The sequence below is a fragment of the Salmo salar genome, chromosome 02 (genome assembly GCF_965601325.2).
Source record: "Salmo salar chromosome 02, fSalSal1, whole genome shotgun sequence".
In the NCBI taxonomy this organism is placed as follows: Eukaryota; Metazoa; Chordata; class Actinopteri; order Salmoniformes; family Salmonidae; genus Salmo; species Salmo salar.
Genome location: NC_138292.1, coordinates 44,007,062 through 44,024,422, shown reverse-complemented (window position 1 = coordinate 44,024,422; position 17,361 = coordinate 44,007,062). Strand labels below are relative to the sequence as shown.

The following is a 17,361-nucleotide window of genomic DNA, read 5'->3' as shown; positions in this document are numbered from 1 at the left end:
ACACACGCACAAACACTTGAGATGTGCTCGGGCTTTAGACATTTTTGCCGTGTCTCGAGTGTGATAGTCTTGCGGTGGGGGGGGGGGGGGTACTGCGCATGTTTTGAGTGTTCGTGGCTCACCGTAGCCGTGCGACCTCTTCATGTGCAGCTTCATGTTGCTCTTCTGTGTGAAGCTGATGCTGCATATCTCACACTTGTAGGGCTTCTCCCCTGTGTGCTTGACCGTGTGTACCTGCAGGGCACTCTTTTGGTTGAAGGCCTTGTCACACTGGGAACACTTAAAGGGACGCTCACCTGTAAAAAAAACACAAAAAAAACAGAGAGACACCTTCTCAAGACTTTAAGGACTACAAAGGAGTCCAAATGGCGGTGCAATTCGCCAGATGAATACAAAACACACATTCTGATTCAATCTTGTGAAGGAGGCAATAAAAAGGTGTCTCGCACTAAAATAAGTTTAAAATATGGAACAGAAGTACTTCTAAAAAGTGAAAGCCCGTACAGTAATTGATGCGTTGCAGTATATTACTGCAAGCGGTAGCAATTTACATCCAATTTAATAAAAAATGTATAAAAAAATGAAAAGGTCTTGTCAGCTTACATTATCTGCTGAAAGATGTGAACCGCCGGCAAAGTGTAAATCCGATTGACCAAAATAACTTGTAGCCTACTGTGCCAATTCAGAATAATAGCGTCGCCAGGTGCCACCTCCCCTCCAGATTCCCATTTAGAAAGTATAGTGTAAGTAAGGCCTTCAGCATGATCTTGGAACATAATGACCTGCCATAATTGGTACCATTACAGTCAAAAATACATTGACTTAATGAACTGAAATTGAAGAGACCTGTTATGTCTGTAACTAAGTCCATGGACATTATTAAGTACCTCTTCCTCAGTCTAAACCATGAAAACTGCATTGTGAGAAAACAGCCACACAATTTGTTGAAGACAATGGCTCTGCCTCTCCTCTGATGTGGAGATGGAGAGTAAAACCAATTTCCAGTACGAAGAGGCCCCCCCCCGTTAGCTTAAAGAAGCGCTAAGAGCAACGGTTGTGATTGTGATGCTTTTCGCTTGCTGACGTAACGCTAACAAGCTAGGCTATGTCATTACATATCGTGTGTACAAGCTCCCTTACAGTCTCTCCTGCTGGGGACGATAATAGGTAAGACAGGACCCCCCCCCCTACCGGTTCAGCTGCCACAGTGGGCTCTTCAACACACAACATTACAGTAATCTCACCACGGCCTGCCACTGACACAGCCATTGAGTGGGTAGCCATAAGAGTAGGCAGTAGGTACCAACGAGTCAAAACGTTCAAGTCGCACTTCAGATTAATACTTACCTCTCCAGAACAAAAAGGTCCCAATTCAAAAGAAGCAAATGCACATCCTACTTTGTCGTGTCGGAGTTGTGTTAAATTTATCTTAGGAGAGTCCATGATTTGCTCTGAAGAAGATCATTTGGTCATTTTGCCATTGAGGGATATACATTAAATCGTTTTTCCTAAGGTCTTTGAAGTGTCCCAAATGCCTGATGGAAGGTCACTCTAGTCGAGGACTCGGATATGGTACATTTTTAATTTTGCTCCTTCAAGGCTGGGATGTACAATAGTCCTAAACAGAATAGTAGTCTGAGATTTATTCGAGTGAACGTTGTGCGCGCGTTTGTGGAATTACCTGTGTGCGTGCGGTTGTGTCTCTCTAGTTGGCTGGGCTTGGCGAAGGCTTTGTCACAGGAGGAGCATTTGAAGAACTTGGGCCTTTGGGAGCCCAGTGAGGGTCCTCGCTGGTGGACACGCTCGTGCTCCTGTAGGAGAAAGAGGTCAAAGGTCCGGGGACACAGAACAAAAAATATTTCAGAAGAAAATGTGAAACATAGCAAATATGTTTAAAAGAAATCTGCAATTTACACGAGAACTGGCCCGCCAACTGCGCCAGCGTACACTTAAAACTAGAAGAAAAAAAACATCTGGGAACATTGGAAACCCCAAAGTCTAATGATGAACCATCCCAACATTTAAAAAAAAAATTCTAATGCAGAACCATCCAGAAACCCCAAAGTCTACTGACAAACCATCAATAAAGCTCAAAGTCCAATGACAACCCATCAAGAAACTCCAGTCTAATAACGAATCCTCAAGAGACTGCAACGTCTAATGAAGAAGACTGAAGAAAACTCCTGTCTAGTCATGAACAAAGAAACAAGGCGGCCAGTCTCGTCATAGGGTAGTGTGACGAATGAAAAGGATAGTATAGTAGGCCCCTGATTGCTTTTAAGATCAAGAAAAGTCAGTAACTGAAAGTTTGTAAAATAACTTCCCCAGAGTCATAGAAAAGTCTGAGCAAGCAAACCAACTACACAGACAAACGTGTGTGAGGGTTGTGTGTGCGCGCGTGTGTGTGAATGTGCGCGTGTGAACATGCGCCCAAACTTTCGGTCTAGCGGGCCAAATGTCATCCAGGGTGAAGTTTGGCCTGCGGGCCCCACTTTGAGCAGCCCTAGTATTGACCTTTAAATAAAAGCTACTCATCTCCTAAACATTATTGATAAAAGTACTGGTATTTCCCTCTTAACTATTGCTGAAACGGTTGCCGTTTGTCTCTCTCCATCGCTAAATGACATAACGTTAATGAACCCAGCAACAGTTTGTAAAGTGGAGAAATAAAACAAAACATGAATTAAACATTCTCTAATCTCAGACACCCAGAACTAAAATCTGTTTGCGTAATTGCATCAGATGCTTGATAAGCTTAATGTACTAACAAAGTATCCACTCCTCTAAATGGAAAATCAGCCAGTTTCAGGGAAGTCTATGGGCCAAATGTCCCCTCTGGGGTTACATGGGGCTGCCGATTAGTACGGAACAGGCTTTGATACGGTTCCAGCCGTGCTCCCCCTTTCCAAAGGAGCGTTTAATTCCGTAAATGAGATGAGGAAAGCTTCTGGGATCAGGATGAGCAAGGAATGAGGGGGGCGTCAATGAGCCAGAGAAGATATAGAAGTATCTTAACACACACGAACGCTCTCTGAATGACGCACAATCAAACACACATCCAATATGCTCTCTCTCTTGTTCATACACATGGACGCAGACACACCATCAGGGGATCACACGTGTTATATCAGGTAAAGACGGTCATACGCTCGCACACGCACACACCACACAGTACACACACACACACTACACAGCCAAGGACAGAGGAGGACGTTGAGGAGTTGCAGAGCATCATGGCTCTCAGGCTGGATGAGAGCAACTTGTAGGGGGCTTGCTTCTGCTTATAACTCTAGAAATTAGGTCAAGCTCCTGCCTCTCCTCATTGCTGAGAGCTTCCCACAGTTTACGTGCTGGGGTGGAGATATTAAATGGAGAGCCTCTCTTCCTAGGGCAGCCGTATCCCCATGAGTAGCATTGTCAGATGCGAAAAAGTCTGCACTGGAGAAAATGACCAAAAACAATCTGAAATTGGACTTCAGCTGTTAACTTTTACCACTCGCTCCTCCCGGGGCTATTATTACCCTGTCAGGAGGCAGTAGGCATTTGGGACACAGAGAGAGGGAAGAGTGACAGTTGATTTATCATTCTCCTGAGAGTCCCTACATGCTTTCTCTTTCAGAAACTGAAGCAGCAGAAGAAAGGTTTTAGTCATTGTGCTCAAGTCCTCTAAGGCGATTGTGTTTAAACTCCCCTGAACGCTGAGAAACCCTCGGCCGTTTGACTCCTGTAACCCACTCCTAACCCCGTCCCACCGCCCAGAATACACCCAGAATACACCCAAGAGTACTCAGAGCTGGTCCCACAGGAAACGATTATCCAGAGTTGAACTCTGCTCTGAGGGCAAGACAGGGCAACTACTATCAGGGAAGGGAAGGAATACATACAACATATAAACATGCTGTTGTGTGTGTGTGTGTGTGTGTGTGTGCTGCCCTGCCACACACTCTGCAAACTTGACAGTGTGTTCCATGCTATAGTCCAGTCTCCAGTGTGTGTGTGTGTGTGTGGGCAACTGTGTGTCTGTCCGTGCTTACCTTTAAGTGAGTAGCTCTTTTGAAGGCCTTGCCACACACTCTGCAGACGTGGCAGCGCTCCTTGCCGTGGGCCTGCCTGCAGTGGCGTCGCAGCGTGTTGGCGCTCTGACACACCTGATCGCAGTAGAAACACTGGTTCTGCTTCTGGTTCTCCCCCTGGTCCTCCTTCTCCACCGCCTGGCCCTCCTCTGACAGCTGGTTTCAACACAACACACACGTTACACGCACGTTATCCTACCCACCGCCCGGTCCTTCTTAGATATCTGTTAACAACACAACACACGTACAGATACACACACAGTGACTGACTGACCCTGTAAATATTGTTGGGCTGTCCCTCGGTGGCCTGGGGGTGGTGACTGACCAGTATGACCTGCTGGGTGGAGCCGGCCTGTTGTCCTGAGAGATCCTGGTCACTGAGCATAGTTTGGTACTGCTGACTCTATGGAGAGAAGATACTCACTGTTACTGTGTGAGTGTGAGTGTGAGTGTGTGTGTGTGTGTGTGTGTGTGTGTGTGTGTGTGGGGGGGGGGGACATTTTACTATAATTGTGAGTACCAGAAGCCCTCACAAGAATAGTAAAGATGTGGTTCTTAATTGTAAAAAAGTATATTTTAGGCTTAGGGGTTAGGTTTAGATTTAGGGTTAGAATTAAGGTTAGGTTGAGATTTAGGGTTAGAATTAAGGTTAGTGGTTAGGTTTAGATTTAGGGTTAGAATTAAGGTTAGTGGTTGGGTTTAGATTTAGGGTTAGAATTAAGGTTAGTGGTTAGGTTTAGATTTAGGGTTAGAATTAAGGTTAGTGGTTAGGTTTAGGGAAATATGATTTTGAATGGGGAATCAATTGTTGGTCCCCAAAAAGTATAGTAAGATAGATATCTGAGTGTGGGTGAGTGTATGCACGCCCACGTGTGTATTTTTCAGAGTGGTTACCTGTGTATGTGCTGTTGTGTACGTGCATGATTGTGTGTGTGTGTGTGTTTCAGAGTGGTTACCTGTGTATGTGCTGTTGTGTACGTGCATGATTGTGTGTGTGTGTGTGTTTCAGAGTGGTTACCTGTGTATGTGCTGTTGTGTACGTGCATGATTGTGTGTGTGTGTGTGTTTCAGAGTGGTTACCTGTGCGTTGAAGTTGAGCGTGAATTGAGGTTGAGCGTCCAGGATACCCTGTGTGTCCTCCAGTGTGAGAGTCACGCTGCCGTCGCTGGCCATGCTCGATGACGACATCACCAGGCTCTGGGAGCCAGCCGTCTGCGATAGGGAGGTGCTAGACGGCAGGCTGGTGACTGACAGGAGAGACAGGAAGTAGGTGAGAATTTAGCTTGACAGAAATACTTGCAAGATTTCAATAAGCCATTTTGGTGTCATGCCATTGAAAATGAACTGGCAATGCATTTTCAAATGGGTAGAATGATGCACTGTGGCATGTGATAATCGCAAGGAGAGCAAGCCAGTGGAAATTGACGGAGTGGATTGGGCAGATGCCTGAAAACGCCACATGAACAGCAAATACGTGAAAAAAAAAAGCACATTTTATAAGAGGTCACCAGATAACTGACTTGTTCTCTGCAGACATCATTTAAAATTGTGACGTGACAGTGTGAAGAGAAATTAGGCGTAGCAGCGTGCCCACACTCACCACTACAAGGAATCTCGCCAACTATGTTCCACAGCATAAAAATGTGAATGACCAAGAACCCCTAGGCCTAAATTGAGCAAGTTGAGGTGACTAATCTGCTTGGAGTAACTCTGAATTGTAAATTGTCATGGTTAAAACATGTTGATACAACAGTAGCTAAGATGGGGAGAAGTCTGTCCACAATAAAAAGTGCTGTTCTACCTTCTTAACAGCACTATCAACAAGGCAGGTCCTACATGCCCTGGTTTTGTCGCACCTTGACTACTGTTCAGTCGTGTTGTCAGGTGCCACAAAGAGGGACCTCGGAAAATTACCATTATTTTTTTTTTTTTGTCCTTTATTTAACTAGGCATGTCAGTTAAGAACAAATTCTTATTTACAATGACGGCCTAGGAACAGTGGGTTGTTCAGGGGCAGAACGACAGCTTGTCATCAGCTCGGGGATTCGATCTAAAAACCTTTTGGTTACTGGCCCAACACTCTAACCACTAGGCTACCTGCCGCTCCAATTGGCTCAGAACAGAGCAGCACGGCGGGCCCTTAAATGCACACGGAGAGCTAACATTAATGACATGCATGTCAATCTCTCACGGCTCAAAGTAGAGGAGAGATTGACTTCATCACTGCTTATTTTCATAAGAAATGTTGACATGCGGAATACACCGAGCTGTCTGTTTAAACTACTAGCACACAGCTCAGACACCCATGCATACCCCACAAGACATGCCACCATAGGTCTCTTCACAATCCTCACGTCCAGAACAGACTATGGGAGGTGCACAGCACTACATAGAGCCATGGCTACATGGAACTCTATCCCACATCAGGTAACTGATGACAGCAGTAGAATCAGATTTTAAAAAACGGATAAAAATACACCTTATGGAACAGCGGGGACTGTGAAGAGACACAAACACACAGGAACAGACACAAACTCTACACACACGTACATCGTAATATTGTTGTATGGTGGCATTATACGTTTTGATTTATAGATATGTAGTGGTGTAATAATGTCATATGATGTACTGTTTTATCTGTTGTTTTATGTGTGACGCAAGTGCCTTAATGCGTTTGGACCCCAGGAAGAGTAGCCTATGCCTTGGCATACGAATACACAATTCTCCATTCATCTAACCCAAAGCTTTACTATCGTCTCATTCTTTCATAATGTCTCTCGATTAGATGACTCACTGTTGTTAAATAAGAATACATTTGTAAAATGACCAACTCCTCTCAATGCCTATTCATTGTTTGTCACAGGATATTGTCCACTTGAGTTGAGAGGAGAGTGATGACAATGGCTCAGAGAAGTTGATTTAACTCCACAAGTGATGAGCGTTGAGAGGTACTGCAATCAGCCTGCTAATTGACCCAGCTCTCCATCGCTCCCGCTGAACAAATCACTCAACACACTTTACATCACAGGCGCTTCACTGTGTGCTCCCAGCGGGCTGCACAATGGGTGAGTAGACGCAAACATACATACACACACAGCAGTGCTGCTGCCAATCCTTACCAGTCAGGCCCGCGTTGCTCTGAGGTAGGAGGTGGTCATTTCCCATGGTGAGGGTGGCACCTGTGGTTTGGTGGGATGCCAGCCTGATCCCGCCAATCATCTCTCCGCCACCAGGGGCGCCATGCTGCTGGAGGAGGTCTTGACCTTCAGAAAGAGAGAAAATACATTTGATCTCCAGCCCAGTGTGACGTGATTCAATTATCTTCCTCCCGCCCCTTCTTGCTCATCCTATGTCTGCAGTCTTCATCTCTCGTTTTTTTTGTTTTTTTTTTTGTTTACAGTGATGCAAAGCTTGGTAACAGAACGACGGCACAAGAAGCACAAGCCAGCATTCTGTTACCAAACTTTGCATCTGCACCGTTCGTCAAGTAAATGTGTTTTTGTAATATTTTCTGTGGAAATTGTTAAAAGTCGTCTTTGCAACTTTGAAAGCTTTGGTTTTTGTTTGGCATAAAACTTTTTTTAGTCTCAGCATCACTCGGCTACTGTGAAATTGCCTCTCTGTGATGATGCACTTTAAATGAAATTTTACGACTGAAATTGAATTCCGGGCAGAGTGGAGGGGAACTGATTCTAAGCTGGATGTAGGTATTCTGGATTACGTTTGGGGTATTGAAGGCTCCATGTAAGAGGATGAATCAAACTTGTGTGTGTGTGTGTGTGTGTGTGTGTGTGTGTGTGTGTGTGTGTCCAGTATGTCAATTGACATTTTTGTGGAATGCGAGTGCCTCAACGACATATGAGAATAGGAGAGGATAATTATTTGTGAATTATTCATACATATTTTGAGTATCTCACGATTCTTGAAGCGCTGTTGACGCATCTGGACAGTATACCAATTATAGTCTCATGAAAATATATGTGTTACTCTCAAGGGCAACTGTAGAAAATACAGTTCTTGATTTTCGAAACCTTTTTATATACTTGGTTTGTTGAATTAAGGTGAAGAGACAAATAGATGATTGTGCTCCTGTGAGCCAGCTTGTTTAGCTGCCACGTGTGTGTGGGCATGAGTGAGTGAGTGCCTGTGGTGAGTGTTTGTCTGTAGCTGTGTGTGTGTTTTCCCAAAGTGTGCACTTGTGTCAGATTTTAAGCTACAATATGTAACTTTTTGGGCGACCCGACCAAATTCACATAAAAATGTGTGTGGTAGATCTGTCAATCTCATTGAAAGCACGTCCTAAGAAGCAGTAGATGTGTTCTATGTGTGCCTTTTCTATGCTTCCCTTTCTTAAGGTTCGTTTTTGAGTCTTTTACTTTTGATTTTGCACACACTCTTCAAACAGCTGAAAATATTTTTTCACAGCGGTTTAGATGATACTATGATTTGCTACACTATACTTGCTTGTTTTGTCACATAAACTGAAATTAGGTCAACTATTAGAATTTAAAAGCAACCAGGAAATGGCAGAGAAATGTCTGCATAGTGCATATTTTAAAGCATATTGGATTGATGAAAGCATTAGCAGGAGAGTTTCCTTCATTGATAAATCCATGTCGGGGAGCGTGCAGGCGTACACTTTGGGAAAAGGATGGAGAACAGGGACAGATCATTTGTGTGTGTCTACCTGATATGGTAAGTGTGATCTCCTGGGGGTGGTTGCCTGCAGCAGTGTTGCCCCCAGCAGCAGCATTGGCCTGGGCCTGAGCCTGAGCTAGAGCCTGGGTGAGGCTGGAGTTGTTGATGGTCAGGGTGATCTCCTGGGCACCATGAGCCCCACTGGACACCATGCCTGGAGCACTCATCACATGGCTCAGGTCCTGATGAGAGCCTAAATGGGGGAAAGAGAGAAAACAGGGAGTTACAGACGTCATCGTTAACTAATTGACTGTCCTCACTTCTATCCTTCCTCCATTCCTTCTTTTCTCTCCTATCCTCTCCTCTTTTTATCCTTCCTCTCCTTATCCCTCTTTTACTCCCTCCCTCCTCTCTCCTCTCCCTGCCACCCCCCCCCCCCCCCCCCCCATGGCTTAAGCTGACACCCTATACCGTCAAAGTAGGTCCAGCTGATGTGAAAGCATGGCAGTGGAACAAACTCATCGTGACAGTTTCCTCTCGGGGGGCCACACATCACAGACACTCATATAAACAACAGAAAGCTGTGGGGCCCAAAAGAGAGGAAAGGATATGAGTAAAAGGGAAGAGACACGGTCAGCTGCATAAATTAGTTTTAAAAAAACACTTCAGTGAAACATCTACCCATTTTGAGTTTGGCTGCAAGGAAGCAAAAGGATTCGGTGTGTTCGAGGAAAATCCAGAACTTTATGAATTATTCTGAGTGATAATGTTATTATTCACAATACTCAAGAATTCTGTTTTTGAGTTGATGCATATAAACAACAAATCCCGTTTACAATAAAGGCTTGCATCCCGGTTATGAGAAACCCGGATAAGCCTGGGATATGCTGATCGACGACGGGATAATGCGGCATGTAAAAATCTTATCAGTTTACTGTTGTTTTTGCGGTCTGCGCAGGCTGAGTTTTGCTTATCATGGGTGTTGTGTGATGATGTTTTCATCTGATTGTCAAACAAAATCACTTCAAAAAGTGGGCTACCTGCGCAGCTCTATCCACCATAATAATTTTGCTTACTATAATTAATTTACTATAATAAAAAAATAATAATAATCAGACATTTGCTAGGCCATATTATAATTTCCGACATTTGGTAGTCCATTTGTCAACTAAAGCTTGAAACACGCAGCCTCTCTTCTGTCATAACATGTTGCCCCAGAAGACTAAATAAAACGGGGCTCACCAGAAAGTCTTACATCGGTAGAATGAATGCATTAGTAATCAAGTAAACACCAGTAAAGTTGTCTGGTTCGTTTATGGACCGGGGAGAAAAACGCAATAACTCCAAAAACAGTCCTGTGTAAAATGTCCAAATGGCATCAGTTTGACCGGTTTTGAGGAAATTAAAAGCTGAGAAAATGACGAAACACGTTTCGGGAAAGACTTCTGTTCGTCTTGGTTGCATATTTTATGTGGTTGAAATACTGTCTTCTTGCATGACAGTGTCAAAGACAACACATTACACACGCAGTCACATTTTCTCAAGAGATGCCGAAAGAAAGAAACCATATTTCTCCACTCCTGTTCCCGAGACAAAATGAACATTTGTATAATTTCACTGCCAGAAATGCATCATTCTGCTGGAGTTCAAATTATATTACGTTACATGTGAAAGGTTATAGGCCAAAGTCAGTGTCCAGATTTCAGTTACTATTCCATTTCACCCATATGACCTTTAATGAGGAATATTCTGTTAATTCATGGATACAGGGATACTCATGAGCGGGACTTCAAATGTGTATGTAAACAGCTTATCCCGGATAACACCTTAAGCGGGCTATGAACTACTATCAGGAATACTGTGCGCATGTAAATGTGGGCAATGCTAGTATAGGAACGCATATGAGAGGTATGGGGAGAAGACGGGAGCACCATGCACCCGTTTTGTCAAAGAAAATGTATGCATCCGTTGAAGGAACAGGTAAGTTGAGGAGAAAAAAAAAAAAATAATTATCAAAAAGGCATCACAGTTTTTGCTTTTGTACAGAAAATGCTCCATCTTCAAAACGTGACTGCTGACATGCACAATGTTATGGGATCGTAGTAACAGTTGACTAATAAACATAAAACAAGTGAACTTTCCGGGTGAACTATCCCTTCAATTCTCCTGAGTGATCATGTTAGTATAGGAACAGAAATGCAAAGTTCCCCGGAGCAGACGGGACCACCATGCACCTGTGTTGTCGTGCTCGCCAAGGCTGCCCATGGTGACGTGGCCGGGGCCGATGGCGGAGGGCTGCAGGGCCAGGCTGGTGAGCGGGTGCAGGACCACATTGGAGCCGGGAGCCAAGTGGTCTCCCGTGGCCATGAGGTGGGAACCAGGGTGGCTAGTCAGGCCTCCGTCTCCTGTCAGGGCGTGGGAGAGGAGACCTCCCTGCTGGAGGATGGCTGGGTCAATCTGGAGGGGATGGGAGAATCCCAATGAGTCAACACAGGAGTGGGGTGGGGGGAGGGGGAGAGGGAGAGGGAGGAAGAGAGAGGTGAAAAAAGAGAGGGAGAGTGATAGAGGAGAGTAGGACAGATGGTGAAAACGAGGGAACCAAGGGAGGAGAGGTGGAGCAAAGGAGAGAGAGGAAAGAGAGAGGGCGAGAAGTAGGTGACACTGGCGGACACACACCCCCCTCATTACCTGCAGTGTGATGTTGTTGATGTTGCTGGTGTCGATGCCAGAGATCTGGACGTTGGGACACACTAGGTTGGCAGAGGTAAGCTGGAGGTGGATGCCCTCCAGAGTAGCCAGACCCTCCGACAGAGACACTGTCAGGTCACCACCCGCTACAATACAATCACAAACCACACGATTAGATCAGAAGACATATATTGTCCCAAGCTTGGATAATTGGATATTTATTTGAAGTTTCACAACATCAGTAAGGCACAAAATGTCATTAAGTTTATACACAACACAAAACGGGCTGTTATAAAAAGCAAGACTCCCATTCTGTGATATTTACAGCCATTTTCTATCACTTAAATGAATCACCAACACCCATCTATTCTGGAAAAATGTCACTTATAAATGCATTATGTGCCCAGTTCAAGTGTCTAGCCTCTAAACCCACCATAAAACAAAATATAAGGTGTGGGACTTTGAAAAATAACTTCAATCATTTAATTTAATGCAGATTCACATCATAAAAAAACGAATTGTAATAATTCCGATTTTTCTGTGTTTGCTCGATGTGCCTTCTGTCTGCTCGGACAGATAAGAGGAGAGTGGCTCGGAGTGACTTATCATCCAATGGGGGATCCTCAAGGGAACTAGGGGGCTTCAAGCGTAGCTGTGTGCCAGCAATGAGCACGGTGCGTGGAAGCCATTTCGAAGCGCTACTACGTCGATTCTCGAACAAGCACTGAGGGAAATTCATTTCACGGCTGCTTTTTTTTGGATGGCTTCCTCCTCACCGCCAGTTTGAACAAACGACAGATTAGAGGTGAAGTGAGCCAGAGTTCAGTCAAAACATTTAAACTCTTAAGTGTTGATGCTTTTCCGACTCCACAAATGTTGTTTCAGACTCCTTATTCCATCCCAGTCTGTATAACTAATTAACAGATACATCATACTGTAGTCGTAGCCTAGAATGTCTTAATGAATTGGATTGAACAAATACTTATTTTCCGTAAGTCTACATAAGATGGAAACTTGTCGTTGACATGAGGCTCACACGAGGAAAACTACAGGAAAAGTGTTTTTCAATATTTGCAGAACATCGGTCTTGCTTTTGAACCAGGCGTGAAAGACGTTGCCTGACTACCCAGACTACCCAGACATTTGGTGCCGACTTATTGGTCCAGAAACCGATGGGTTGGGCCAGAGACAGAACACAAGTGGGTAAAGCGACAGTTTGGAAATGTGTACTCTGATTGGTTAGAGATGATCCAATCGCTGATGACTTTGTTTCGTACAACACCCCTCGTGCCCCTCTTCACCGCAAACAATTTCAGTCTCAGAATTGGAATTGAGCCCCAACCCTGATGTGAGTGAGTGAGTCCTTACCTGACATGGAGGTAGGCAGGATAGCCTGGCCCACCAGGCCTTGCTGCACCAGGTTCTGGTCAAACTGGCCTGTGAGGACCTGGTTGGCTGGGAGGTAAATGTTATGGTCTGTGGTAGTAGCCTGGAGCAGGCCCACAGGGTGCAGGGTCTCTGGGTGAGCTGGGTGCTGCTGCTGGTTCTGGTTACTTCTTGATGATGCCGCTCGCTTGGCCTTCCGACCCTCTGAGCTGGGCCGGTAGTGACACTGGATGTGGGTCTTGCGGTGGCCTGAGGTGCGGAAGCGGAGCTCGCAGAAGGGGCATTTGAAGGGCTTGGAGCCCGTGTGGAGACGCATGTGGACTTTCAGACTCCCTTTGGTGGAAAAAGACGTGTTGCACATGTGACAGCTGAACAGCTTCTGACCTACAGGGGAGAGAACAACAGAATGATAGCATTGTTAACGGTAGGTTTCTTCTTGTTTTCCCTATAGTATGTAGCCCTACAGTGTACCACTGATTCTCATTATTTGACATAGTGGTAGGTTTTGCAATAATGTGGCTGAGGTCTGGGATCGGGTGAGGGCCGCCAAGGTTTTATTGTGACTCTAGATTGACGTGAATCAATACAAAGAAAAAAATATTCTCAAAAAACTTGAAACTTGAGTGTTTGAACGTCATTGTTCCATTGACGAATGTATTGCACCTCCGTTCTGACTGGCTGACAGACGCCTTTTCCTCGATTTCTCCCCTAGAGCACCAATAAAACGAGTCACTTTTCTGATTACTGCCGTTCCAAAAGTTAATTCAGACGTCGCTAAAGAGGACACTAACCCACAGCTCATCAACAATAACTTGGGAGTATGAGGCCTACTTAGCTAATGTCTGGGCCTTCTCATTAAAATCAGGGAGAATGAGTGTGTCTGATCCAGGGTCAGAGTGTCAACCACAGTAATTACCAAAAGAGAACAAGGTGTGAGAAGATATTATCTCCTAATATCCCTCGACTGACAAAACTTTTCTGCTGCCATCTCGCGCCGGGCGATCAAACCTACAACTCCGTCCCATAAATCATCGGGCACAATTACCCCCCACGGCGCCGTTAGATTATAAGACATGCAAATGAGGCGGATTTAAATATTGTTCATAATAAAATAGGACTACGCATCCAAGAAGTGTATAAACTCTTGTTTTTGAGTACAGGCCCTCTTTCACTGCATTTACTGATTGATTTACGTAATATAAAACTCTTAAATGGTGGAATCAAAGTGCACTCTACACCCACAGAGTTGGACCATATTGAGAACATATTGTGACGAATGTAGTAACAACCCTAACATCATTTAAACTAAATTAACAGGGACAGAGCAGCGGCATTTTAACTCATGTTCCCTCCTATTGATCAGATGGAGTGGAAGTACACACTGTGCACTACACACTGACCTGTGTGGGTCTTTATGTGGCAGTCCAGGGTGGACTTCACTGTGAAGTTCTTCCCACACTTGTCACACTTGTAAGGACGCTCTCCTGTGTGGATCCGGATATGTCTAGAGAGAGAGAGAGAGAGAGAGAGAGAGAGAGAGAGGAGGGAGAGAAAGAGCGAGTGAGCAAATTACTCATGAACATTCCTGTTAGAATGGAGAGAGTGTCAAGGGAACGCTTTAGGTTAAGTTTGCAGAGTTGAAGAATTTATTACAAATAAGTTAAATTAAAAGAAGGCTCACATTGTTTTCATAAAAAATACAGTGCAACACACAATGCATTTATCACCTGTGGCCATTCTGATTTTTCCTATTTTCATTTTGCATGCTTTGTGCTTACCAAGGCTCCCATGAAATTAAATAACAACATGTCGACGTCTTCGCTTTCTGAACTTGAATCTGCAAGGTTTTCAGGCACAAGGCCACTGACTCGGCAAAATTGTTAGTTTACTCCCTCTCATAACTTTGGTCTTTGTTTGTAATGTGTACTAGGTAACTTTGTTACGTCTCCCTGAGCGGGGGTACGTTTATTTTGATATTATTACATCTTTCCTGACAAAGCAGAAAGTTTTCTTTGAGAATGGGTAGCGTGTCAGGGTAACTCGTCTTTGCCAAAAACATGTCAGCTTTATTGTTTTTGATAAAAGAGCACCATGAAAACAAAGTGAATATATCTTTGTTGCAGCCATTCCTAGGGTGTTGGTGTCATTTCCCCTTGTTTTTGGCATGCTTAGTGACTCCATAATCCAATGGGGCTACTTTTGAAGAACTTCTGAAATGAAAAAGCTAAGCCTATCCCATAAATACTTCAATATGGCCTTGTGGATGTTTGATGATGCAATAATGATCATTACTTAATATCTTAATACCCCAATCTAATATTCCTCGCCATTAATTGCAACCAAACGTTTATGGCCCAATAAAACCAGAGTTCATTTCAGTGAAACCTATTCTCTTGGTAGCAGAACGTTTTATGCTCGGCTTGCAATGAATGACGGACCGAAATTTGACTAACTGAAAGTTACTGCCCGAAACACTACTAAAGAAATTAGCTGTTGATATAGCACCTCTGTCCATTTCATAGCAGTCTTTATTTCTTCTTCCAAGATGAAAAAAAAAAGATGGGACAATTCCAGCTGTCAAACTATATCATACCTCTCCTCACTCAGCTCCGCTCATGTATAACGGAGGCATCATTCCTCAAAGGGGCGATCTGCGATCGCTACATCCATGATATATACCCATTGATTTTTGAAGAACATAACATGCCTCGTGAGCTTAGTTCAAACTGTCGTACCCCATCAGAACCCAAAATACAACACTGTTTAACTCCACTGTTCGAAAAACAATGCAGCTGTAAACAAACACTGTATAGCCTCAAAACACGACTCAAAATATACATTTGCAATCACGGATGGTCAGTCCTTACATCCATACCTATTTCTAGGAATTTGAAAGTGGTTACATTTCTCCAGCCCCATCACTCAGCTGTTTACCCAAACAGCTGAGTGACGGGGACCGCTGTGTTATTGTTACTGCAGATTGACATTTTAAGAAAAATGTTGCCTGTCACACACTGGTGGAACACTAGTGTCAAACAAGAGGAAAATGAAGAGGGGAAACAACTCATTTCTCCAGCGCCTGACGAGGACAATCATATATACAGGGGAGATAAAAATCAAATCGGCTGTTTAACAGTTTGTTTGGCGGTGATCTCACAAATTAACACCCCAGTAAACATGTGTGTGTGTGTGTGTGTGTGTGATTGGCAGGTGATAAGCACCCAACTAAACACTAACCCCGTCAGCCAGCCTGTGAGTGCTGTGGGCGGTGTTAATAACTTCAGACAAGGTCTATTGTCGAGCCCCTCTCAGAGCAGAGGTCTGCAGTGGAAACTGTTGTAGTGACTGGCAGGAGGGCTCTTCTTCTGGGAGAGAGGTTGGGTCAGGGCTGCAGTTTGGAGCCTGTTCAAGGCCCTGTAATTGGGCTCTCTGTGGTGGAGGGCTCTTCTGGGATATAGGATGGGCGTGGGTGGGGAGACAATGAGCTGGGCATTGCTCTTTGAGAGGTCCAGGAAGAGGGGGCGGCTGGAACGACAAGGTAACTCTTCAACCGCTGGGAAAAACAATCATGACAGAATAATGAGAAGGAGAGAGAAAGAGAGGGAGGTGGAGATGAAAGAAGAGGTGGGCACACGGGCTGGACTGCACCTGAACATGACTACAGAGAAGAGCCCCTGTCAAAGAGCTCAGAGAGGTGGGGGAAACTCCAACCCCAAGAGCAAGATATTCAGAGACACAGAGAGGGTCTGAGTCGCTCAGAATCAGAGCATGAGGGGGAATAGGACCAGGACCTAAAATGAACACCTGCCATGTCTATTTCAGCAGCCACGTTGGCGGGTGGTCAGGGCTCCACAGTGCAAGCATTTCACTCGCATTCGCCAATAAAAATAGAATTAAAAGCCAAGTATGATCACATATAGCAAAATAAATGCTGCAGTAGCTGTTTTCAAAGTGTTTCTGTCGTTTTGTTTCATAGCTGGTAATCACACAAAGAACTCCAAATCCTATAATATCCCATCACGTGCAACAACACTGCCTGTGCTGAAGAAGTGCTGCGCACAGGCATAAAATGTACATTTTGTGAACAAATGTTTTATTTTATCGTTATAATAAGGATGGCACCAACATGTGAAAATTGATGTGGAAACGTGGAAATCTGTTGCAGCTCAAGTCAACTACAAAACCCACAATGCAATGCTCTCTAAGGGCTGGCTAGCTAGCAAACGTAGCTACACACAATAAAACCAAAGTTAACATCAGCATGTGAAGTAGCTAGTTAGCTGTAAAATTGCCTAAACAAACGGCACTATCAACTTAGGAGTCTACAATCTCACCGTGTTCAACCTGCAGAGTTTGACATTTGCAACGCCACCAGGCGACGCACCCTGGAGTGAAGAGGCAGACAAATCTGAGAAATGTGCTAGACTCTCTTAAATTACACATTTCTCCAGGTAGGAATATTGCAAAAATATGATCAGTGGCTCATTTGAAGACAACCTCTCGCATTGTGACATCGGCCAGTATTGAAACCTGACGTGTATGATACTGTAGATGTTTTTGTGATCCCAAAGTCATA

General features: G+C 44.4%; 1 protein-coding gene across 2 annotated transcripts in view; it reads right to left on the bottom strand.

Moving 5' to 3' along the window:
* Positions 1-17,361, bottom strand: part of LOC106583530 (zinc finger protein 236) — an 86,772-nt gene that overhangs the window by 9,555 nt on the left and 59,856 nt on the right. For both annotated transcript variants that reach the window (XM_014167831.3, XM_014167837.3), the window contains 11 exons: positions 14,186-14,289; positions 12,768-13,169; positions 11,400-11,545; positions 10,946-11,168; positions 8,761-8,964; positions 7,193-7,336; positions 5,154-5,320; positions 4,348-4,476; positions 4,035-4,229; positions 1,682-1,811; positions 123-296 (listed from right to left, as the gene is read on the bottom strand). In XM_014167831.3, the coding sequence (XP_014023306.3) occupies positions 123-296; positions 1,682-1,811; positions 4,035-4,229; positions 4,348-4,476; positions 5,154-5,320; positions 7,193-7,336; positions 8,761-8,964; positions 10,946-11,168; positions 11,400-11,545; positions 12,768-13,169; positions 14,186-14,289 (2,018 nt within the window). The remainder of the gene's footprint in view (positions 1-122; positions 297-1,681; positions 1,812-4,034; positions 4,230-4,347; positions 4,477-5,153; positions 5,321-7,192; positions 7,337-8,760; positions 8,965-10,945; positions 11,169-11,399; positions 11,546-12,767; positions 13,170-14,185; positions 14,290-17,361) is intronic.